At 64.1% G+C, this 23,403-nt stretch overlaps 1 protein-coding gene and 2 long non-coding RNA genes across 13 annotated transcripts in view; 1 reads left to right on the forward strand and 2 right to left on the reverse strand.

Moving 5' to 3' along the window:
• Positions 1-342: 342 nt before the first annotated feature.
• On the reverse strand, positions 343-2,226 carry LOC144379499 (uncharacterized). Its single transcript, XR_013442656.1, has 2 exons — positions 1,968-2,226; positions 343-810 (listed from the first exon to the last, which is right to left on the reverse strand). It is a non-coding gene; the product is annotated as an uncharacterized LOC144379499 (long non-coding RNA).
• A 1,225-nt stretch (positions 2,227-3,451) lies between these two features.
• Positions 3,452-21,347, reverse strand: DUSP8 (dual specificity phosphatase 8). Of its 4 annotated transcripts, none has more exons than XM_078057601.1 (7): positions 21,191-21,347; positions 14,924-15,221; positions 13,094-13,232; positions 8,239-8,405; positions 7,552-7,711; positions 7,236-7,359; positions 3,452-6,986 (listed from the first exon to the last, which is right to left on the reverse strand). In XM_078057601.1, the coding sequence occupies exons 2-7, from the start codon at positions 15,110-15,112 to the stop codon at positions 5,930-5,932; spliced, it is 1,836 nt and encodes a 611-aa protein (XP_077913727.1). In that variant the 5' UTR covers positions 15,113-15,221; positions 21,191-21,347; the 3' UTR covers positions 3,452-5,929. The 4 variants fall into 4 exon arrangements, with proteins under 4 accessions (XP_077913727.1, XP_035926616.2, XP_077913726.1 ...); XM_036070723.2 differs by having other exon boundaries at positions 14,882-15,221; XM_078057600.1 differs by lacking the exon at positions 21,191-21,347 and adding an exon at positions 19,502-19,776 and having other exon boundaries at positions 14,882-15,221.
• Positions 21,348-21,710: 363 nt separating this feature from the next.
• LOC118524554 (uncharacterized) overlaps positions 21,711-23,403 on the forward strand; it is a 178,067-nt gene continuing 176,374 nt past the window's right edge. For 7 of the 8 annotated variants that reach the window (XR_013442232.1, XR_013442237.1, XR_013442231.1 and 4 more), the window contains exon 1: positions 21,711-22,410. This is a non-coding gene — a long non-coding RNA (uncharacterized LOC118524554). The remainder of the gene's footprint in view (positions 22,411-23,403) is intronic. The other variant, XR_013442238.1, reaches the window with a different exon arrangement.

Consider the following 23,403-nt stretch of genomic DNA (forward strand, 5'->3'; position numbering starts at 1 on the left):
CTGGCTGCAGTGTCCCCTTCACTACACATGCCCCAGCCCTCCAAGTCCAACCTGGCCTTCAGAGGCCAACCCCCTCGCCCCAAGCCTTCCCGAGAGCCAGTGGCTTCATGCTTCCCCAAATCTAAGCCCCTTTATGTCTGAGCCTCAGAAGCACCGTCTGAGCTGGAAGGGGCCTGAGGGGCCACTGAGGCTGGCCCCTTCCAGGACACCTCCAGGGACTGCTCAGCTGGGATGAGCAGAGCCCAGGGGTCAGGAACTGAGCCCACCCCAACTCTGCCCCGACTCTGAGGGACGTTGGAAAGTCATTTCCCCTTGTTAAAAAATAAAATTCAACTGAATAAATTTGAAGATCTAATTGGCTTTATTCAAAGACTCATGAATTGGGCAGCATCCCACCTAGCAGGTAGAAAGAAGCTCTGGGGAGTTGTACAGAATGGAAGGTTTTTATAGGCAAAAGGGTTGCGGGGGACAAAGAAGCTGAAAGTGGACTATTTCAGGAAGGTCACCTTCCCTCAGGGAAGGCAGGGATCTTATCCAGCAGATGACCTCACTGGTGCTGACCAGGAAATTCCAGACTGAGTCCAATCCTGGGAGAGGCTGAAACTGCAGTTAGGTTAGGTGTTAAGTCTTGGTTTGCTGGTGGGGGGCTTAGCACAGGTGACTCCATTCTGGGCCTGTTGTCTCTCTTTCAGCACCTCCTTGGGCCTTGGAGAGGGCTGAACTGGGTCTCTGCAGTGGTGTCCAGCTCTGAGCCTGAGGTTTATACATTGAACATTTACTGATCATCTTCTGTAAGCAGGACTGGGTGACCTACACAGTCCGGTGATAGGATGGAGGTAAGCACACAGCTGTAATATAAGGTAGACCAGCAGAAGTGCACTATATAATATGTTACTACTTACCCACCTTCTTTCCCTTCCTCTTCGCCTTCCTCCCATTTACCCATCCGTCAACCTCCTGTCCACCCAGTCACCTACCCACCCAACCACTAACCCACGCAGCCAGCCTCCCATTTACTCATCTATCCACACATCTACACACTCAACTATCTACCCACCCATACAGCCATCTCATCCCCCCATCCATACACCGTTATTCACCTGTCCACTCCCTCATCACCCATCGGCCCAACCACTAACCCAGCCAGCCCTGGATTGTAAGTGCCTGACAATTAGTTTTTCTGATTGTTAATATAAGTGCCTGGCATTAATCTTTTGATTGCTGAGACATTCACTTCGAAGACATCCATCTCAAATAAACACGTTGCCAGCTACCCAACTAGATGGAGAGCCAGGCTGCCCCATCCATGCAGTTCTGCTCTAGAAGGTCCTGGGTGACCTGATAATTGACCACTCTAGAAACCCCAGCCCCCACCTCAACCCCAAAAAGTTAGAGACCAAGGTCCACGCTGCCTCCCTCTCTCCCTGCGACCTTGCTGTGCGGCCCCAGGTGTGCATATGCCCTCCAGGACCTGTGAGTAATAAAGCTTCCTCAGAGCCCCCTGATGGTTCTTGCTGAAGTGTGTCCTGTCATCATAGGAAGGACCACCAGGGCCCGTCCAGCCACGACGTTGGCCCCTGTGGGGAAATGCGTCTGGCGGCCCACCACCAGTAGTACAGGCCCAGGGGAGGGCCTGGGCATCCCAGCATCGCTAACCACAGGCCGAGACCCACACAGAACAACCCTTTATTGACCATGTACTCACCCATCCAAGACCCATCAAGAGCCTAAAGCTCTTGACCAAGGGGGGGTGGGGAGGGAGAGACAGAAGCAGGCAGGATGCCCGGTGTTTACCGAAGACACCTTGGGACAGTACCAGACCGTGTGGCCGAGAGCAGGTGGAGGTCTGCGCACCAGTGTGCAGGTCTGGCCTCACCACCTGCTTCCTTCAGCCCTCGGGCCAGTTGACCTCCAGGAGCCTGAGCAACTTAGTAGATGGCCTCCCCCCACCCCACGTGCATTCTTACACTGCCCCCAGGGTCCTTTGGCCTTCTGTGCCCCAGCTGGTCGTCCTGGGAGAGGCACCATCAGCCTGCGTCCTACGCTGCAGGGGCTCACATGCCTCAGAGTGGGAGGCACCACTGTGCTGCTTGAGACAGCCATCAGCTTTCTTCCAGTCCTGGGTTTTATGGACCCCAAGGGGCTGCCAGAGTTATAAATAGATGTTCTTAAGCTAAAAATAGCCTTGCTTTAGCGACAGCCCCATGCTTCTAGTTTCCGGCCTCTTGAGGGCTCCTAGGGATGCTGGATTCAAGGACCCTCCTCCTCCCGCAGTCCCTGAGAGGGGCCAGCTGAGCCCTTTCCCTGTCTCCTGCTTCCTCTTCTCTCCCAGCCTCCTGCAACACGCACATCCTGCACACACGTGTGGGCACTCATGTGCACACGCGCGCACCTACACACACACGCAGATCTGGCCTGCGTCCCTGGTTTGGGCTCCCTGCCACTTGGAACTAGGAAAGTGTCCCTAGGAAGAAGCAGGCCAAAGCTCCAAGAAGGCTCAGACCCCCTTGGAGGCCTTGCACCGCATTAGCCAGAGGGCCGTGGGGCTGAGGGCACAGACCTGCCCGGCAGCCCCCCTGGAGCCTGGGAGACCTGTTCCCGGGAAATGCCCGGAGTGTGGAGTCGTGCAGGCACACGGTGAGCTCAGCACGCAGTGAGCTCAGTACACGGAGCCGTCGTTATAGTAACGGCCAGGGAGGCGTTGGAGTGACCCAGAGGAGTCATGTCTGAAGATCTGTCCCAGGAGAGCATTGCCTGAACGCTGCGAGCCGCGGCCGTCACCACACTGGGTGGACTGAGCGCAACCCTGCCATCGGGGGGCTGCACGCTCGCGGCAGTCGGGCGGGCTGACTCCAGGGAGAGGAACCCCGGGGCTGGGGACAAAAGTGGGTGGGTCACCCCAGTACCTCCCACCAGATACCCTCGTGTGCCTTTGGTCCTTGTAGCACATGCATGGATTCTTTCAACAGATCATTTAAATAATTAAAAAGCTAGTTGCAGACATTCTGTAGCCAGACCCCCGTTTCCGTTGAAAGGGAAGGCGGTGGTGTGGTGTGCTCAGGCTTGTGCCCACACACGCACACGGAGCCCTGCCGAGATGCAGCCAAGTGTTCCTGTGCTTATGCCCGGGGAAGTGGGTGAGGGGCAAAACGGCATTTTTATTGGACATAGTGGTAACTTTTTAAAATTTTCACTAGCAGGTAACAACAAACAAGGGTGTTCTACATTCTAGGATGCAGTGGGGCCTTCCTCACGCGGGGCCCTCCCCCAGCACAGTCCCCCGCCCTGCCCAACCTGCCCTCGGGGTCCCAGGGGCTGAGTCCTGGGGAAGTTGGTCTTGTGGGCCCAATGCCCCAGCCTCCTGGCCTCAGGAAGCCTCCAGGGCCGCTGCCCCACACTCTCCATTCCAGCCTCCCACCAGCCCGAAGAAAGAGACAGCCAGAGACATGGAGAAAACGTCCATCTCGGGATTTATTACAACACATTGTCTCCAAATACAAAAGAAGGGGACAGGACAGGGAGCAGAGTGTGGCCGCGCTGGGGGAGGGGTTCTGAGGCAGGAGCGGGCCGCCCAGTCCAGAGAGACTGGGAGCCATGCGGGGGACCTGCCACCTCCCCTCCGCTGGACTTTCCAGCAAATATTAGGAGGGGGCGGGGTCCATTCTGGGGCCACCCCCAATGCCAGGGCGGGGGGGGGGGGAGGGGAGGAGGGCTGAGAGACTTGGAGAGGGCTGGGGCCCGGCCCCGGCCCCACCTCAGGCAGTGTGTGGAATTGACCGGGGAGGGGCTTGTGCCAGGGCCCGGTCCCCCCGGGACAGGAGAGGGGGTGGCAGGGACAGGACCTCCCCCCACATTGCAGCTGCTCACTTTGGGGTGACCAGTGCCTCAAGAGCAAGAGCCCCCCACACTCCAAGACCAAAGTCACAAGAGATGCTGGCAGCCCTAAAGAAAGGGCAGAGGGCAGAGAGAGGAAAGGACCGGGGGCTGCGGGACCTGCCTCCAGAGTTCGGGGCCCAACCAGTGGCCCCAGACCACTGTCTCCTGGACAGCACAGGGGTGGGGCGCGGAGGTGGGGACCAGTGCATCCTCCACACCCAGGATCATCTCAGAAACCCAACGCGATAGACAGACAGAAGGCAAGTTTACATAATCAATCATAATAATAATTAACCAATAATAAATACTTAAACCTCTAATCCATAGATTGCAAACACAACGATGATAGCTTATTTTCTTGGGGAACGGGGTGGGGACAGAGGGAACAGGAAGAGGACTTTTGCTTAAAGGAGGGATGACAGGTGCACAGGGCGGCAGGTCAACAGAACAAACGGAAGAAACAACCAGAGGGGCAGCTGCCCCGAGGACTCGGCCCCGCCCAGCCGCCCTCCTGCCAAGCCCCTGGCCTCTTCCCAAGGCGACCAGCAACCCCCCCACACACTAGACTCTAGGACATCTGAAGGTTGGGGGACATCTACTCCTGCCTCCAAAAGCCATGGGTCCCAATGACCCAAGAAGGTGTGGGGCGGGGGGCAGCTGGGGCTTTTTCCCTGCCTTTACTGCCAGGCTGGCCCACCTGGGCCCAAAAGCCACCTGGCATATCACCGTGAAGATCCCAGGGAGGCTGCAGAAGCGAGAGCTCCCCAGGAAAGGGCAGTGTGGGAGTGCTCTTCTCCAAGGACCCCGTGGGGCTGGGGGCAGGCATGGGGGACCCTGCATCTGCCCACATCAGGGGCCTTTATCTGTCTGGAGACGGCTCTCCCGAAGCTAAGGACCCCCATCCCCTGGAAGCGTAAGGGTCTGACAAGTGCTTAACTACCCCCTCCCAATGCAAGGCAGCCAACTCCTCATGGAGGCCCTCCACCTGCAGGAACACACCTGAATTCCAAGTCTGGCCTGGGGCCTGGGGGCTGGCTGGGGGAAGAGCCCAGAACGAGACTCTAAATCCATCTGCCCTCTGGCCAGTGGAGCCAAAACTGGCTAGCCCAGCTCCTCCCGTCTGATACCCCCAGGGGCTGAGCTCCTCTCCTGTTGTCCCCCCCCCACCTGGCAGGTGGTGCTAGGCAGCCCCCGCAGAGTGGAGTTGAGGGGGGCAGCGTCCATGGAACAGCCTTGCTGAACCCGTGAAACTGGACATGGGCTCAGGCAGGACTCGGGGGCATCCCACCTCTATCCCTGCCCTGGGGACCCACATCATCTGACACGCAAGAGCTCCGTTCACCAAGCCCCTGTCCTGTTCTATCCGCAGCCTGTCCGAACACCCTCGCCTCTCTAGGCCCAATACCAGTCAACAGCGACCGGGCAACGGGGAGGGGTTGGGGGGGCGGCAGGGGGGCAGGTAGTGGGGGTGCCTCCGGCTGGCAGAGCTGCCTCGGTCACACCCCAGCTCCTGGGACACTTCCCCCACCTAGACTTTGGTGCAGAGCCCGAGAAAAGAGCAGAGGAGGAGGAGTGGAGAAGAGGGGGCAGGGAGGGACAGGGAGGTTCTGCGGCTCAGTTTGTGGCAAAGTTTTTTTTCTCCTTTTTTCCCCTTTTTCTTATGTAAAAAGTGCACGAAAGCTCGGCAGCCTCTTTGCAACGGTCAGCAGTGTTTCCTGGGAGAGGGGGGGCGGGGAGGGGACCCCAGGCCTGGCACCCCAGCTTGGGACTGAAGGTGGCCTCATATTGCTTAGAAACGAGTGTTTCAGTTTAAATACCAGACAGTAAAAATAGAGCTCCGAGGACCGCCCGCACTGTTGCCAAATCATTGCCAGAATGAACAGCTTAAATAAATAAAAAATCGAAATATTTACTTCTCGATAAAAATCGCAGTAAAACCATTTACCTTTCTTTGCATTATATATAATATATATTTATAGTGGGCCCGGCTGCTGGCGGCCCAGACCAGGGAGCCGAGGGCAGCGGAGCGCCGGGCGCGGGTCCCCGGCCGCCGTCAGGACACCTCGATGACCTCCACGCTGCCCGAGAAGCTGGCCTGCTTGCCCAGGGCGGCCAGCTCCTCGCCGCGCGCGCGCCCCTCCACCATGCCCTCCTCGAACTCCATCTGGCAGCTGCGGCGCTTGAACTGCGTCTCCGGGGCCGCCGTCTCGTCCGGCCAGCCGGTCCGCGCGTCCCGGGCCTCGGCCCTGGCCGCCTCCCGCCGCCGCAGGTCGCCGCCCCCTGCGCCCTGCGCGCCTGCCCGGCCGAAGGCTGCAAACCGCGCGCCGCCCGCGCCCTGCGCGCCCTCGGGGCTGAAGCACCAGGGCCCGTCGGGCGACGGCGTGCCCGGAGAGTCGAGCGGCGGCGCCCAGCTCCCGGGGCCCACCGGCTGGCCGGGGCCGGGCAGCCCGGGCGCCGACAGGGCCGAAAGGCCGAGCCGCGGAGTCTGCCGGGCGGCGTCGCCGAAGTTCAGGCCGAGGCCGTGCGCCGGGGAGCGCGCCGGGGAGCCGGCGGGAGGCCGGGGCCGCCGGCGGAGGCGCGGGCGCGTCTCCGGCGCCGCGTCCGGGCTGTCGGGGCCCGGCGAGGGCAGGCCCAGCGCGCCCCCGGACGGGCTGTCCAGTTTGCAGAGCTTGGGGGCCTCCCCAGGGTCGGGGGGCCCGGGGTCGTCGGGCCGCCGGCTGGGGGCGTAGGCCGACTTGATGTCCAGGGAGAAGGAGCGCTTCAGGCGGTTGGTGTCCTGGAGGCGGTCGGAGGAGAGGTGCAGGCCGCGCAGGCCCTGCTGCAGCGCGCTGGTGGCGGGGGCCGCGGGAGGCGCGGGCAGCTCCCCGCCGGCGGGCGCGCCCTCCCTGGCCGCACTGGCCGCCGCGCTCCCGGTGGCAGCGCTCTCTGAGGTAGGTGGTGGCGGCGGCGGCAGTGGGGCGGCAGGGCCCGGGAGGGGCTCGGGCGTCCCCGGGTGGGGCGCCCCGTCCCCCTGCAGGGCAGCCAGCAGCTTCAGGCTGCGCTCGTACTCCAGCAGCTGGCCCAGGAAGTTGAAGTTGGGCGAAATGGATGGGCGCCGGTCCTTCACGAACCTGGGGGCGGGGGGCTGCTTCGAGACGGGGCTTCCTGCCCGGCGCCCCCGCTCCTCCTGCTCCCCCTGCTCCCCCCTGCCCATGCTTGGGCACACAGCCGATGTGCAGACCCACCCCGGAGTGCTGGGGCCCGGCTCGGGCCGCTCCCTCCCGGGCCAGGGCCATGCCGCCGCTCGTGGGTGGAGAGGGGGCGGGGAAGGGCCGGTTCCAGCCTTAAACTTCAGGGCCCAGGAAGAAAGGAGAGGCTACCTGTAGGCGTCATCGGAGGACATGCCCATGGTCTTCATGATGTAAGCGATGGCGATGGTGGCCGAGCGGGAGATGCCAGCCAGACAGTGGACGATGACTTGGCAGCTGGACAGCTTAGCTTTATCTGGAGGCAGGGCCACGGGGCCGGTGAGGGCTCAGGGTGCCGGCGCTTCCCTAACCCAGGCAGGGGACCTCACCGGCCTTACCGCCAACGATCCCAGTCCCATCTCAGGCCCAAGCACGGGGGTCGCAGCGCTTCTCCCCAGCGTCCTGCCCGCCCTCCTACAGGAGACCCCCGCCCCGCCCCGCCCCTCACCGATGAACTCGATGGACTTGTCCAGCCAGGGCAGCAGCTTCTCGCAGTAGTTGTCGTTGATGGGAATGCGCATGAAGCGGCTCTCACAGATGAAGTCCGGCTTGGGGCAAGAGTTGCTGGCGTTGAGGACATAGCTTATTCCGTTCTGGGTCATCAGGTCCTGGAGGGACGGGAGGACAGGCTGCACAGGGGTGCCCTGGAGGTGGAAGCCCCTCCCACTTCCACCCTGGAGCTCAGAGCCTCTAGCGGGGGTGGGGGGGGTGGGGGGGAGGGTGGGGGATGGGGATGCTGGTCTCCGGCAAGCGCCACCCACAGCCTGAGGTAGGCTCCCAGGAATGTTATGGCTGCCTGGGCGGTGGCTTTACCCTCTTCCCTCATCACAATTTTAAAACACGGGATTCTTTCAGTGCTGGCCAGGGGCCCAGTGACATCAGCAGTGTGGCATGTGGGCTCCGCCGCCTAAGGGGCTGGGAGCTGCTTCTCCACCCAGCCCTGCTCCGGTCCTGCCCCTGTCCCCTCACGTCCTCGTGCCCCCAACCCAGGCTTCTCCCACACGTTTATCCATCCCCTCATTGGCTTTCAGCTCCCTTCTCCCCACCCCCCCAAACCAGCCCAGGAGCTGCATCTGAGCTCCTGCCTCCGCCCCCCTCCCCCTGCCAACGGCCAAAGCCCCAGCTGTGCACACACCTTGTTCAGGACATCTTTCTGAGAGCCCAGGTAGAGGTGAGGCAGGATGCGGGTCAGGCCCACACTGGGCACAGGCAGGCAGGGCTGGGAGAGGCTCATGGGCAGCAGGGCAGCAGGCTTACCCTCACAGAGGCCAGGGAAGCAGGAGGAGAAGGTGGCAAAGCCCCCTGCAGGAGGAGGAGCAGAGGAGACGTGAGTCAGGCGGTCGGCTGGCTGGGGCACAAGAAAGAGCCCAGGGCACCCGACCACCCCTACATCTCTGGCCACAGCCTGGACCCCCAGCCCAACGTGATGCCAGGGGGTGAGCCTCTGGCCTGAGCACCTGCAGTCAGCGCTGGGTGCTGGAGGGCTGCTCTCACCAAGTCGAGGCGCGTGCTGTGCTCATATACGGCCTGCCCCTACACCCACATTCCTCCCCAGGCTAATTAGGAGCTGGTCCTGCTGAGGACGCCGCTGTGATGCCCATAAATGTGGGGTCGAGGCTGCGGGCCGGCCTTGCACGTGCAGGACCCAGGCAGGGGTGGGTTCCGACGCCATGGAAGGCTCCTGTTGAGGGTGTGGATCTTCTGTGCCGGTGGCCAGGGGCCAGCCTGGGCCTTCCTGCCTCTCCCCCTGGGCTGATGCAATCCCTCCCTGACTCTAGTTGGCTGGGAGCCCCTGGCCAAGCGTGGGTGCCAGGACCAGGAGGCAAGGGCTTCTGAGGGGCCCTCCTGCCCCTGGGCATGACATCACCTACTGGAATTGGCACAGCCTGCAGGGGCACCTGTGCTCTAGTTAGGGCTCCCTTCTGCCCAGAGGACAGCACCAGAGGATGGGCTAAGAGCTGGGAACGCTGGGGACGGTGAGCAAGCAGGGCATGCAGCGGGCACACATTCTACACGTGGTGGTGTGTGCCCACTGCCTTCCCTGTGCATCCAAGTCCTGGGCCACAGGTCGATGGAAGGAGCCCCTCCGCTGGCCTCAAAGACCCAAGTGGGAATCCCTAGCACATCTCTGACTCAGTGAGTGACCACGGGCAGAGCTCATTACACCCCTGGCCTGTTTCAGCATCCTGCCTGCCACATAGCACAGCTGTGGTCTCAAAGGAGACAGGGGCCGTGAAGACGCACTGAGCGCTAACCTGCCCACACCCAGGCGGCTGGGTGACAGCCAGTCCCTGCTAGGGTGAGGTGACACTCCCTGGTGGCCACCCTGGGCCTAACCACACTTTCGGGGGCACGAGGCCTGTGGACATTCCCTGCCCTCAGTGGACTGATCTATTACAGAGTTCAACTAGATGGAGGCCTACCCTAGCGCACCGGAGGAGGCAGGGGAGTGAGGCGGGGTCCCAGGCCACGAGACCCCCAGTGCTCTTTCCCGGTCTGCAGAAACAGCTGGGGCCAGAGACCTGGCTGATTTCCCAGGACACAGATGCCTGGTACCCTCAGCCTTCACCCCTGGCCCAGCTCAATGGCCAGTTTGTACAAACCCCCATCCAGAGTGCCTGCCATGTGCATTCCTTGTGCCCCCAATGGCAGCTTGCCTTTGGCGGGGGGCACGGTGATGGGGGACCTCCAGGCTCAGGCAGTGGAGGCTCCAGCCTTGGAGGAGAAGCTGTCCCTACCCTGGCAACCTGCCGGCTGGACATGGGGAAGTGGCTGACCATCAGCATCGCCGACAACGCAGCTCACAGGTGAAAGCGACCTGGGTGCCGGGGCTGGGCTCCTGTTCACTGGCCAGAGCCAGGGGTCCCCTGGATGTTCCTGATGGAGGACAACACCCCCCACCCCAGGAGACGTAAGATCTGCAGGATCTCTGCAAAGACTCATCTCTACCATATACCTCCCATGCTCTCTGGGGGCGTCGCCTAAGCTGAGGGGTGGGGGGCTGTATTCCACCAGGAACTTCCCCCACAAAGGGGGATCTCTGGACAGGAGTGGTCCTGCCAGTTTTGACTGCAATCCCTCAGGTAAAGCCCCACAGGGCTGCCCCCCACTCCCCGCAGAGCCAAGCAGCTTGTGGTGACCCCCACAAGCCCCCTATGGATGCCAAGTGCAGCGGAGCCTGAGGCCCCGCCCCTCCAGCGATTTCAGGACCCCCACCCCACCCCACCAGGCTCTGGGTTACAGGAGAGGGCCACCCTGGGTTGAATCAGTGGCAGCAGGCCTGGACCCTCTGCAGGTACCGGCGCTCTTCGCAGGGGGGAGGCGCCCCCATCCCCCGGGCATCCCCAAGGGCACCTTCCTTCAGGCGGGATACCAACCTCCCCCTGCCTCACGGTTTCCCAGCTCGCTGCGCCGCACAATGGAATCCCGGATTCGCACAAAAGCTCATGCCCAGGACGCACCGACTCCACCGACTCCACGGGCACCGGGCCGGCCACTGCCCCCGCCCGCAGCTCCCACCAGGCGCTCTCCCGCCCACATGCGCGCGGCGCGCCCCGCAGCCCCCTGTGCCGCCGCGGTCCCCGCGCCCCGGGCAGGGTCCGCACCTGCCCACCCTCCCTCCGCGTACCCTCCGCGCACCCTCCGCGTAGGGGCCGCTCCCGCCGCGGTCTCCGGCCAGGGTCCGAGGGCGGCGCGTGCGTGGTCGGGCCGCGGGGGCGCACCGACCCGGCGCCGCGACATCACCAGCCCGCATTCCGCAGCAACGCGCACCCGGGCTAGGGCCGCCCGCCGCTTAAAGGGCCAGGCTCCCTTTCCGTCCCCGCCCCGCTGGACGTCACCGCCAAGCAGCTGGGGGGGGGGGGGGCAGCGGTCACGGCAGCCGGTTCCGGACCCCAGCGCGCCTGCCCCACTCTGCCCTCTCCTGCTTCCGCGAGCCTCCCCTGTCACCGAGAGAGATCTCCCTGTCCTCCAGCCGCGACATCGTCCTGGCGCTCCTCAGCCCCACCCACCGAGGGGTGGGGTCCTCCCTTTCTGGCCTCCGCTGGGCCCCCTCCCCCTGTGCTAGTGATCCTGGAAAGTCACTTCCCCTTTCTGGCGGGGCAGCATCCCTCTGTCCCACTCAGCCTCGCCTTCCCATGCTCACTGGTTCAGGGGCCGTGCTCGCCTCAGGGGTGGGTGCCGTGGGCCAGGCTCCCAGGCGGCCCCGAGTCCGGGTCCTGATTTGTGCTACTACGAGCTCTTCTCATACCGTGGTGGGTCATGACTTCTGCCTGGCTTGGCCCTCAGGGAAATGGGGGCAAATACTCTAACCTCTCAGGGAGGGGCAGGCAGGGGAGAAAGGGCACGTGGCAGCCCCAAGAGTTTAGCGAACCAAGTGGGGCACGGCCAGGTCCCAGGTGAGCCCTCCTGGCACATCGGAGCCTAGGCCTGCCCCACTGCATGCTGGGTGAGGAGCCCCAGCCTCCAGAGGAGACAGACATTAGAGGTCCTGGGCTTTCCTGGGCAGCCTTGGGGTAAGGAAGGGTGCTGCTCTGGGACCTGTTTCTCAGACTCTCAGAAGGCCTGGTGGCTCCCACTCCTGAGTGGAGACTATGCGCACGCACACACACCACACACACACACACACACACACACACACACACACACTGACATGCGCATGCGTGAACACACGCATACTGGGGTTCCCAGCTGGGCTCCTGTTCTGCCCAGGACACCCGTTAAGAAGCCCAGAGCCTCTGTCCTCTCTCCCTCTTCTCCCTATCCGCTCAGCCCCCAAATTGAGCCCAGGGGGCAGTGGTTGAATCAGAGAGCCTGCAATTCTGTGGCCTCGGGTTCTCAGAGTTCACACACATGCACACAAACCCCACATCCCACCACACAAGCAAGCACGGATCACCAGCTTCCCAGAGCTGTGCGTAGATGCACAGACGCCCTCTGACCGCGTAGACCCAGGCCCGCGTGTAGATGGCAGCACGCACACCTGCACACGATGTGGACCCACCAGGAGGCATCCCAGGGGCCGTGGGGAAGGTCCATCCTCCCAATGGTGGGAGCCCGGTGCCCACGGACCACCGCACGGGGTGTCTGCACATAAGGGGCTGCTCAGGGCAGACATGGTGAGTGTCCAGAAGTGTCCTGTCGGCGGTGGGGGGGGGGGGCTGACACCCTCTTCAGCCCTCTCCATCCTCCGCCCACCTGCCATGGCCCCTGGCAGGAGCACCCACAGAGGCCTCAGACCTGGGCAGGGAGGGTGCACAGCCCTGGGACAGGCCAGCTCAACCCAGCCCTGGGACCTGGGCCACCTCTGGGAGGCGGGTTCTACAGAAGTGCTCAGCCCCTGCCAACAGGAGGAAGGAATCATCAAGGACCAGGACGGGGCCTGTGTGTGTGTGCGTGTGTGCAGGGGTGTGTATGGGGGGCTTCCCAGCCTCCAGGCTGCCTGGGCTGCTTTTGGGGAACAGGAAGCCCTATAGGGATCTCTGCTGGCCCCCAGGCAGGGGTCGGGCATCCTGTGCTGACTGCAGCATTCAGAGGGACTCCCTGTCCGACCAGTTCTGCTCGGATTGGGGTTTGCAGAGGATGGGGGCTGTGTCCCCTCTCTCAGACAGCTAGAGGGGCAGAGACACATCTTTGCCTAGGTCCCTTCCCTCCTCCCCTGCCACGAATGCATTTAGGGGTTTCCTCCTGCCTACTGCTTCACCTGCCACTGGTGGGGTAGGCCCATGGTGGAGGGGGTTCTGGAGTGTGGGGGTCCGGGGGAGGGAACAATGGAGCCTTGGAGAACTCCAGTTACTGAGAGAGCACCCCGCCCCCCAACACCACCCCAGTAGCTGCTGGTCTCTGGGCTCAGAGAAGAGAGCAGAGTTGGACCCAGAAGCTGACTCCCCAGATGCCGCCACCCCCCCATAGCTAAGCTCACAGTGAGGAGAGAGAGGAAGGGAGGAGAGGGCGCCCCAGAGCCCCCTGGCCCGGGTCTATCTGGAGCTCACCCGTGAGGATGGCCACGCTGTCGAAGCAGCCGTCCAGCTTGCTGAGCAGGATGGAGAGGAAGCTGTCCGCAGCCAGCACGCTGGCGTCCCGTGTGCTCTGGTCATAGACCACCACGTCCTGCGGCTCTGTGGCCTCCACCTGGAGGCCGTGAGGGCAGAGGTCAGGGCACCGCTGGGCACCTGCCAGATCCCCCATCCCCTGCTGCCACCCACTGCTACTGGTCAGGCTACGGCAGGGAGGGGCTACGGCCCCCTCGCTGCATGGAGGGGAGGGGCGGGCTCTCACCCGCCCACCCGCCTCACAGCCCACACCTGGACGGGTGTGGATGCCCCAGCCCCACAGGCAAGCCCTCAGAGCGGGCAGAAACAGGGGCACGCTCCTCCTAACGCCACGGCCTCACGCCCAGGCACCTGTGCTAAGGGAACAGATGCTATGGGCATGCACCATGGGCCGGGCCCCCGTGGAGGAGATGCAGGTGAATGTAACAGGGTCCTTGGGCGCACACACAGGTGGCCACGGTCACAGGGATGTGCCGTCAGGGTGGCTGAGGCAAAGGGAAAACTGTCCCCTGGGTCACTGGGAGGCACATTTTGGGGCTTCTGAGGGTGGGGTGCCTTTGGGTCTGGGCAATTCCCCAGCCAGTGATGGGAAAAGTGGGGGCTGCTGCAAGAGCCCTCCTTAATTCAGGAGGCAGCCAGAAGTTGGGGTTCCACTGCCCTCCTCCCATCCTGAATGCCCAGCCTTGGGACCAGATGCTGAGCAGCTTTTGCTCCGAGTGGCTAATGCCCTGCCCCCCAAGCACACTCAGCCCCTAAGCCAGCTGAGCCGCCAACCCTGGGCTGGATGATGTCACCAGCAGCCAATGGGATTGCGCTCTGGCAGGGAGTCCTCGCTGGGGGTGATTAATCACCGGATTCCCCTCACTGAGGCTGCAGGGAGCTGGTTCTGGCCTTGGCGGGGGCTGCGTCCTGGGTCCTCTCACATCCAGTGCTGCTGGCACAGGGCCTGTGACCGAGACCCCTCCCCAGCTCCGGGCTGCTGGCCATGTCACTCCCCCCACTGGAGGTGCCCCCACCTTCCCAGGCCACAGGGCCAGTGGTCCTTCCCAGGGCTGCACTTGATGCTCCTGGCTAACAGAGACAGGACTGTCCACTGCAGGTGACCTGGGACGTTTGGGGGGGAGGGGCACAGAAAGAATTCTGGGTCACTCAGAACTCTAGGGGAAAGAACTGGGAGGCTGGGCACACGACCGCTCAGCATAAGCCTCTTGGCCCCCCTTCCTGTCTTCCTCTGGGTTCTCACAGCACTCGGTGTGCGCCTGACCAGCTGCCATCCTGGTCCACTGCCCCTCTGTGCCCCCACCCCACCCCTGTGCCCCTCTCTGAGCCCTGGGCTGGGCCCCAGGGACACCGCCCAGTCTTACGTGGGGAGACCTCTCCTCGGGGGCGGAGTGAGGACCCAGACAGGGTCAGCAGGCTCTGGGCGGGAGGGGTGATGAATTGTATCTGGGGAGACAGGGTCAGCAGAGGGCCTCCGGGGGAGGCACATTTGTGCACCGTAAGAGGAAGCTCAGGGAGGGGGGGTGGGAGCTGCCTACAAGGCCCGAGGTATGGAACAGCTCAGAACATTCTGACCCTAGGAGCTCAGTTTGGGTTTGAGGGTGGGGGGGGCGCACCCAAGCAGAGGGCCCCTGTGTACCTGGCTGGGGAGCTCTGCCCTTGCCCCTGGAAGTGATGGGTGCCTGGGTGGGGACGGGGGACAGGGCGTGGGTGGCAGGGGCCAGGTACCTGGCCGCGCACGGCTGGCTGGATGAGCTCGGCGATGGTCACCTTGCCCTGCTGCAGCCGCCGCTTCACCAGCTTGGAGCAGCAGATATTGACGGAGCTGAGCACGTGCCCACTGCTGTACTCCACGAAAGAGCGGCTGTCGATGACCAGCGGTCCCCCAGGTCCACCCCGCAGCAGGCTGGCCAGCTTCCTGGCATCCATCACCTTCCGAGGGAGCCGGTCCCCGGCCATGGTGGGGCAGTGGGCAGTGGGGAGGGGGTGAGCCCCGAAGTGAACAGGGGCTGCTCTGCAGGCCAGGGATGTGGCCTAGAGTTCGGAGGGACTGGGCATGGTGCCAGACCTGCAGGGAGAGGCAGAGGGTCAGCAGGGCTGCAGGCCCCCAGGGGTGCACCCGGCCAGCTTCCCAGGCAGGGCCAACCTCCAAAGGGCCCATGGTGGGACCCAAGGGCACCGGAATGGTTGAGCCTGGCAGGCACCCACGGGGGCCCTTCCTCCCTTGGGGCAAATCGGCAGCCCCTCTGGCTCTATGAAAGCCAAGTCCCCAGACATCTAAGGTGAGTGAGGTGGACCACTGGACCGGGAGAGCGGTCACGAATGGTCCCATCCAGCACTGCACTGTGCAGGCCACGGCGACATCCTCTCAGTGGGACAAGCAAGACAATTGGGGGAACCACAGAGGGAAGCACTGGGCTGGACAGGCAGGACAGGCCTGAGGACCCCTCCCCTGGGCCCTTGGGTTCATGGACACTCATTTGGATCCGGAACCCTTCATTCGGCCCCCAAGGCTTCTGTCATTCCATTGCTGGGATGCAGATGTTCCCCCTCTCTGGCCTGCACGTCTTACTCTCCAGAACTCTGGGCGAGGCAAGGTCCAGAACCTACTCCCTGCCCCAGCACATGGCCCTCTCCAGCCCCACCCAGCACAATCCCTCCCTGCCGACCATCTGGACCCGGAGGAAGGGGGGTGGGGCTGCCTCCCCACGTTGCTGGGCTCCTGGGGCAGGCGCCGGCCAGGGTGCTGCAGGGTCTCGGGCGTGGAGGCGGGGGTCCTCTGTTGCCGCCATTGTCCCAGTCCTGCAGCCCGAGCTTCAGTGCCTGCCATGTGGGGGCTGCACAAACGGTCTGGGGCCGGTGTCTGTCTCCCTGCTGAGCGCGTCACACGCTCAGAGTGGAGGGGGCAGCATGGCAGGGTGTGCCAGGCACGGTGCAGGCCTGAGGTCCGGGGGGACCCTTCTAGGGGCTGGTAGGTCCCAGGATGGGGTGGGATGGGTGGCGCCCAAGGATGAAAGGCAAAGTAGGTGACCCAGATGTAGGACTCTTGGGGGTGCGGGAACTCTTGGCCTGGCTGTAAGCGATCTTGGCGGAGGAAGTAGGAGTAGATGGGGACAGGGGGACCCCAGATCCTGGGGTGGAGACCCCTCTTGTGGGTTTGGTGCTAAGCCTCTGCCACACACCTCCCACCCCCACCCCACCCACCTGCCAGGCCCCACCTGCCCTGCCGCCTGCCAGGACTGGCCTTTCTTAGGCCCAACTAGCCTCCCAGCCCAAAGGGAGGCGCACAGCGTGAGGATGATGAGTTTACTTTAAAGATGGGGAGACGGAGGCTTGGGGAAGGGGTGGGACCAGCCTCAGGTCACATCACAGTCAGGACCCAAGGCCTCTACCACTGCCATTCAATCGGGGTCTTCCCTCCACCACACCCCCACCCAGCTCAGGCACGGGAGAGGCTGGGGGACAGATGTCAGAGGGGGGACCCCCTCAGCAAGCCCCCAACCTGCAGCTGCAGATGGTGTTGGGGTGAGGCCCCCTGAGGGCACTCGTCACACTTGAGGCGAGCTCCCTGGGTGGGGATGGCAGAATTCACAGAGAACTAGGCGTCAGGCAGGGTGTAGACCGCGTCTGCTGGCTATGGGCAGCCTTAGGCTGAGCCACTGGAGCTGACCCACGGAGAAGTGCCCAGGATGGCCCTGGCCAGTGGGCAGGGCCTTGGGATCCCATTCACAGACTCCCTGCTCCCCACGCAGGTACCCGGGCTCCTCCACGGTGGGGGTGAGGCCTGGGGCGCACCTGGGGATGCCGTCCCTCCTGAGGGCCATACCAAACAAGGTCAACAGCAGAAGGGCCCGTCTGCCAAAAGGGGTACCCCACATGCTGGGGGGGGGTCTTAACCGGCTGGGAGGGTCCTGTCTGTGGAGGGGGTTCCCCACCTGCCTGGGGGTCCTCACCTGCTGAGGGGGGTCCCAGCCTGTGTGGTGAGGGGTCCCCAATTCGACTCCTGTATGAGGTGTTTGAGAAGCTTCTAAGTTCTAAGCTGCCCCTTGTCAAGACTGTGGCAGACAGGCCGCAGCTACCGGGCCCCCTCCCACAAGCCTCCTGCCCTGGATGTGTGGCCAGGAGCCCAGCTCAGAGGCCCAGTCCCTGAGACAGATGCAGTGGGGGGCAGAGGGGCGCTCACGGTCCCTATCAGGTGAGGGCAGACTTTCCCACCTAAAGCAACAGAAGCCAAACAGCACTTCAGGGCAGGGACAAGGGAAGGGGCTGGGGGAGAGGTCCTTTGCCCTCCCTGCAGCCGCTGGGCACAAACACTGCCCTCAGGTCCTTAACTGGCCGGGAGAGGAGCTGGGGTGTGGAGGGGCGCCCGCTCCATCTGCAGGACAGGCAGGGAGGCAGACTCAGGATGAGGTGGGGAAGAGCTCAGCTGGGCTGCAGGGCTGCAGGACAGGGGCGCGGGGGGCGGGGTGCTGGAAGGGTGGGCCGCCACGCTCCCCTGCCCAGTACCTGGTCTCAGCCCCACTCCCCCAAGGAACTCTCCAGCTTGGCCCTATTACCCGCTGTAGTATTGTTATTTGTAGCCGAGGGGGACTCATTAGCAAGTTAGCACCTCCGTCGTTGCCATGGCAACCGCAGCTCCTGGCAGGGCCGCCGCCAGCAGGCTGGCTCTGCAGAACGGCAGGGCCCGATCCTTGCTTCTTGCAGGTGCCCAGTAGCTGGGGCCTGGGATAACCCAAAGCCCAGGTGTGACATTCCTCCAGCACCCCCCCCGCCCCCCTGCCCCACCTGGTCCCAACCCTCCTTGCTTGCCATGAGCACCCGTGCGCACAGGCTCCCTTGCTCCCACCTTCGGGACGCCTTCTCCAAGTGGCCAAGGTCTGGCCCAAGCGCGCCTCCCGCAGGAGACCTCTTGCACTGAGCTGGCCTCCCGGGAGCGCAGCCTCACCCCCAGGGCCTCCTTGATCTAAAGCTCCCGGGGACAGACCCTCACCTGCAGGGGGGGTGGGGATCGGGGCCCAGAGCTCAGGCGGGGGTGGGGGAAGCTTAGGACAGTCTTGGGCCGACGAGTGGGGCTAGAGCAGGCCAGGCGGGCACAGAGGAAACAGACATTGTAGGGTCTTGGGCCTCTCTAATTTCAAGGACCCACTCCAGGCTCACCCCAGACCCCATTCTTGGGAACTGAGGGGAAACGGTACCTATCACCTGCTATTCCAGAGCCTGGGTACCGGTGGGACGGAGACACAACCCCGTACACCCCCAAAGGGCTCGTTGTTGAGGAGACTGGGCAGTTCCCAGTTGAAAGGCCGGAGGCCCCTCCGCACCTGGCTGGGCACTGCCTAGGAGGTGGCAGGCAGCCCCCCTTTCCCTGCAAGGCCACGTTCATGGTGCAGCCTGGCTTCTGTGCAGCGTGTGCTGCGCGTGCCAGGATGTGCCCCTTCGCACATTGTCCGCACACCGTCGGCTCACCTCTTCCCCACGATCCACGCCAGCCCCTCATGCAACTACTCACACACACACGTGTGTGCACATGCATGTGGTCACTGGGTGCAGCCATCCTCACCCTTTGCAAACCAAATTCCCCCAAGCCCCAGGTGCCAGCTCCAAGATCTCTTTACACTGTTGTCTCTCCGGGCCTCCATGGGGCACATTCTTGTCCCTGAGCATGGGACAGGGCATGGCCAGAAAATTCCCAACTCCCAACCGACGGCGTCTTCACCAAGGCCTTCTGCTCAGCACCTAGTGACAGGGAACTCACTACCTCCAGAGACGACTGTCAGGACTGTCAGCCATGGGTGGACTGTGGCTCTCACTCAGAGCAGTGTCCCCAGCCCGAGTGGTGCCTGGCACACATAGGCAGGCCCTTGGGAGGATCTGGCAGTGGGGGCCCCCACGATGCTGAGATGTCCAGCTCGCTGTGACCCAGGGGCACCTCAGGAGGCAGAAATTACTGCAGTGAGGCCAGGACAGAGACTGGCAGCTCATTTTCCCCTCATCTGCTCTCATCAGGGACCCCAAAATGCTCTCACCCCTGCCCCCCTCATCTCTCTAGGCTGAATGGAACAGGGCCAAAGCTGGCCTTTACTCTGTCCCGGAGGGGCCAATGGCAAGGCCAAGCAGAGCCAACTTGGTCTGGGGAGGCCACGGGCCTGGGAGACAGTGGGGTGGGGGCCCTGCCCCCTCTGTTCACAGGGGTCTGGGCAAAGCCTGCAGTAGGAGGTCTCAGCATGTGTGTCCTTAGAAGGGCACGCTCAGGACCCTACACATCTAGGTTTCTTCTGTTCCTGCCTGGCTTGTTCTAGTCCTACTGATCTGCAGGACTTCTGGTCACCGTCCCCCCGTGCTACATACCTGGGCCATCCCGGGACATCTACCAGTCACTGCCTGGAGCGGTCCAGGCAGAGGTGGACTCAGCCCATGCAGTCCTGGTGGTCGGAATCTGACCCATGTCCCTCTTGCTGTGGGTTTGGCTCCTTCCTCTCCTCTCCCTCTGAGCTGCAGCCTCCGGAGATGCAGCCAGGATACCCTCTGGCTTCCACGCCCCCTTGGGCCCTCTGTCCAGGTGAAACATCTGGGCCCCGAGGTCAGCCTCAGCTGGAGAGGAGAGGATGCTGGGTCGGGTTCTGGAGCAGAGGATGACTTCAAGCATCTTTCTGCATCTGCATGCATGGAAGCCACTGTTCCCGGGGGCAGCCTCTGGGGCACAGGAGCCTTCCGGAGGGCTGAGGGCAGCAGGGGACTAGAACCTGCCCAGCAACTCTCCTGGAGCCCTTGGCTGACTGCAGGGGGAGGCATTCAGTCAGACTTCAGGATGAACTCCCAGCTCCTGGTCACATGATCTGCCCTACTGGGCAGGTGCTTATTAAGCATCTGAGGAGTGAATTCCTGGGACATCTGTCCTCCCTGAGCAGGGTGGGGGCATTGGATGCTACGCTCCTTCCCTGAGCTGCCCTTGGAGCAAGGTCTGAGGGAGGCAGTAGGGAGTGCACACAGACCCTCAGACCTCCACTCAGACCCCCGGGGGCAGGGGACACAGCAGATCACTGCTTCCCTAGCCGGCAGCACCCCCACATCTGCCCCAGGCTGCACCACAACACTGTGGGTGCCACATTAGACCCTGCCACCTCTCTCCTCCACCCCATGGAGTCCCCCCGCACCCTGCAATCACTGCAGCACCCAGGGCCCCAACTTGCCTCCTGCAGAAGCCAGTACATTTTTACAGCAGGAAGTCAGGAGGCAAATTCTCCCAGTAGGGGTGACCTGATGGGGGCTGGGCCCACTGTTGCCCCCTCCCCTCCCATCCAGACTATTAGGTACCCCTCCCCACCAAGGTGGGCAGATAGGCTGAGGGAGGCTGGTTGCACTCAGCCTGGCAGTGCCAGCCCCTCCCCCAGCACCCGCTGCTGCCTCTGCAGCAGGCTGGCGGATGGTCTTTATTCTGCAGAGGCCAGCTGAGCACCCTGAGGTGGGGGTACCCGTGGCGCCCTGGCCAGACAGGGGCCATGGATCTGCAGCCCCTCTCCACCGAACGCGGAATGGGCCCTTTCCTGAGCCTCCCACAGGCTAAAACCCTCCGCTCCTTTGGTCAAGGCCTGCATCCCCAACCCGCGGGGGCAGGGACGACCTTCTCCAATTTGGGGCCTCCATGGCGGGGTGGGGGGCATCCTTGGGAGTCTGGGGCTCTCGCAGAGGTCCGTACAGGTCCACGCTGGATCGCAAGGGGCCAAGGTCCTGGGTCCTTACTGCATGCCCCTCCCCCCACAAAATAAGAAGGAATTTCGAGGAGAAAGGCGGCGAAGCGGGGGGAACCAGCGTGGACCGGGCCGGGGTCCACTGGGCTCTGTGGGAGGCGGGGGAAGGGCTTCCCGGGCCGGTCCGCGGCGTCCCCCTGAGCCGGGCCGCTCACCTCGGCGCTGCCTCCTCCTCCCGGGCGTCCGCCCGGTGCAGCCGCCCCAGCGCTCCAGACGCGGCGCCCACCGGGCCGAGCCCCCTGCCCGCGCCCCGCGCGTCCCCGCGTCCCCGCTCGGCGCCCCCGCTCACCTCGCCGTCGCTCGCGTCCGGGGCGCACGGGGACCCGCGCCCGCTCAGCGCGCCCTCTCGGCCGCGCCGCCCATGGGCCCGGCGGGGGCCCGCGCAGCCGGGGCAGGGGCCGGGGGAGCGCGCGGGCCGCGTCGCCGCCGCCGCCGTCGCCGCCGCCGCCGCGGGGAGCGCTCGCTCGGGCCGGGGCGCGCGCACTGCGGGCGGGCACGCGCGCTCGCGGCGCGCATCCCACCCCGGGCTCGGCGGGCGCGGCCGGTGCGGCTCCGGCGCGGCTCGGGCTCCGGCGTCCGGGCGGGGGGCGCGGAGCCGGCTTGGCCGCCGCGCTCGGCCGCGAGTGACAGGCCCGGGGCGGAGGGCGGGGCCGCCGGCGGGGATGAGGTCATGCCGAGTGAAAAAGGCCCTGACGTCACCCGCAGCCAATCAGCGCGCGCGGCTCGAGGGCAGGTGACGTCAGTCGGAGCTGGGCCGCGAGTGCAGATCAGAGGCGCGGCCGCGGGGGGCGGGGGGCCGGGCAGGCCGCCGCCCTCCGCCCTCTGCCCTCCGCCCCTCGCCCGGGCACCGGCTCTTAAAGGGACCGTACGGCGTCCCTCCCGTGCCGCCAGGGACCCCCACCTCCGGGAAGCCTTCCCAGCTCTGGCGCCCGGCCCCACCACCCGGGGACGCCCGGCCTCGCGGCACTCACGCCCGAGAGGGGCCGGCTGAACGGGTCCTGGCGCGAGGGTCTTCGCCCCGCCGCGGCCGGGCGGGAGATGGCGCCGCCTCCCCCGCCCCGGAGCCTTTGTTCGCGCGGGGCCTGCAGGCCGGGGAGCCCTCGCCAGCCTCGGTACCCCGCCGTGAGCCAGGCCCGGCGAGCACTTCACCTGCGGCACTTACGCTGACCCTTTCCACGACCCCCGGGGTGGGAAGCTGGGCTTCCACACTCCTCGGCAGGAAATTGGAAGCTCAGAAGTGAGATGGTTTGTGTCGGGTCACACATCTGTCCTCCGGTGAGGGGGTCCCCAGTGCAGCGCTGGCCCCCGAACCCCACCGGATCACCCCCAGCCCCTGACGCTTGCAGTGAAAAGCCGCCCCTACACAGCGCCCATCGGGGTCCACCCTGACAGTGTGTGTTCTCCCCCACCTCCGGTGAAGGCTGTTGAGGGTCTGCCCCAGGCGACCTCGGTGGGGAAGCAAGCCCTGGGGGCCGGAGCGCGGGAAGTCCAGAGGAGGAACAAACGTAGGTAATTACACCTTGAGCAGGGTTGGGCCGGAAACAAACAGGGGCCAGACACAAGGCGGTGGGCGGTCTGGAGGCCACCCCAGGGGGCGACATGCAAGCAGTGACTGGAGGCTGTGGAGGCACCCGTGGTGCAGGAGGGACCCCCCACCCCCCACCCCAGGGAGGAACGACCTGGAGGAGGTCAGGGGGCTGGAGCCAGGAGAGCCCGGAGATGCACTCATGCATTACCGATTCATCAGGTACCTACTGAGCACCTTCTTGAGCCAGGCCCTGCGCTGGGCACCGGGGAGTTAGCTCGGAGAAAGAGGACAAAGACCCTTGTCCATGGGTGGATGGGAGCCTTTGAAGGTAATTATTTGGGGGTGTGTGTGACTAGACAGCTCCGATGTTTCTAAAACCCCTCCTCCAAGGCTGCCTGGTGGAGAGTGAGGGCCATCTTTCCTCCAGCCTGGAGCCCCCTGGCATTGGCAGGTCTCCCAGGGCCTCCTTGGGGCGCTGTGAGGGGCTTCGGCCCCCAGGGGAGTGCAGCCCCTTCCCATGGAGGGAGGGAGCTGGGACGCAACTCTTAGCCATCCCTGGTTGAATGAAGGGTCAGGGGAAATGGGCACTCCGGACCCCAGGGCTGTGTGGGAGTGCGTGCGGGAGGGCACTGGGCCGCAGGTGGGCCGGGCCTGGGCTCTGGGGGCCCCTTTTCTGACCCTCAGTCCCAGAGAGCAGGCAGCGTCACCTGCAGCCTCAGAGTTTTGCAGAGGAGGTGTTTAGGAAGTGCCTGGGGCCTCCTTCCTTGCTGGCCTGAGGAATGTCAGGGTAGCTGTGTATATGGGGTGCGTGGGGTGGGGGTGGAGAGTGTGTTCCTGGCACAGAGCCAACACTGCAGACACACAGTCCTCTGGGGCTGTCCTGGAAGGAAGCGCTGGTGACCCAGGGGCGATTTGGGGCTGGAGCTGGGTTCAGGTCCTTCCTCTTTCTCTGCCTGTAGCTGGAACCCAAAGGA

This window comes from Halichoerus grypus, chromosome 11 (assembly GCF_964656455.1).
Source record: "Halichoerus grypus chromosome 11, mHalGry1.hap1.1, whole genome shotgun sequence".
NCBI classification, from domain to species: Eukaryota; Metazoa; Chordata; class Mammalia; order Carnivora; family Phocidae; genus Halichoerus; species Halichoerus grypus.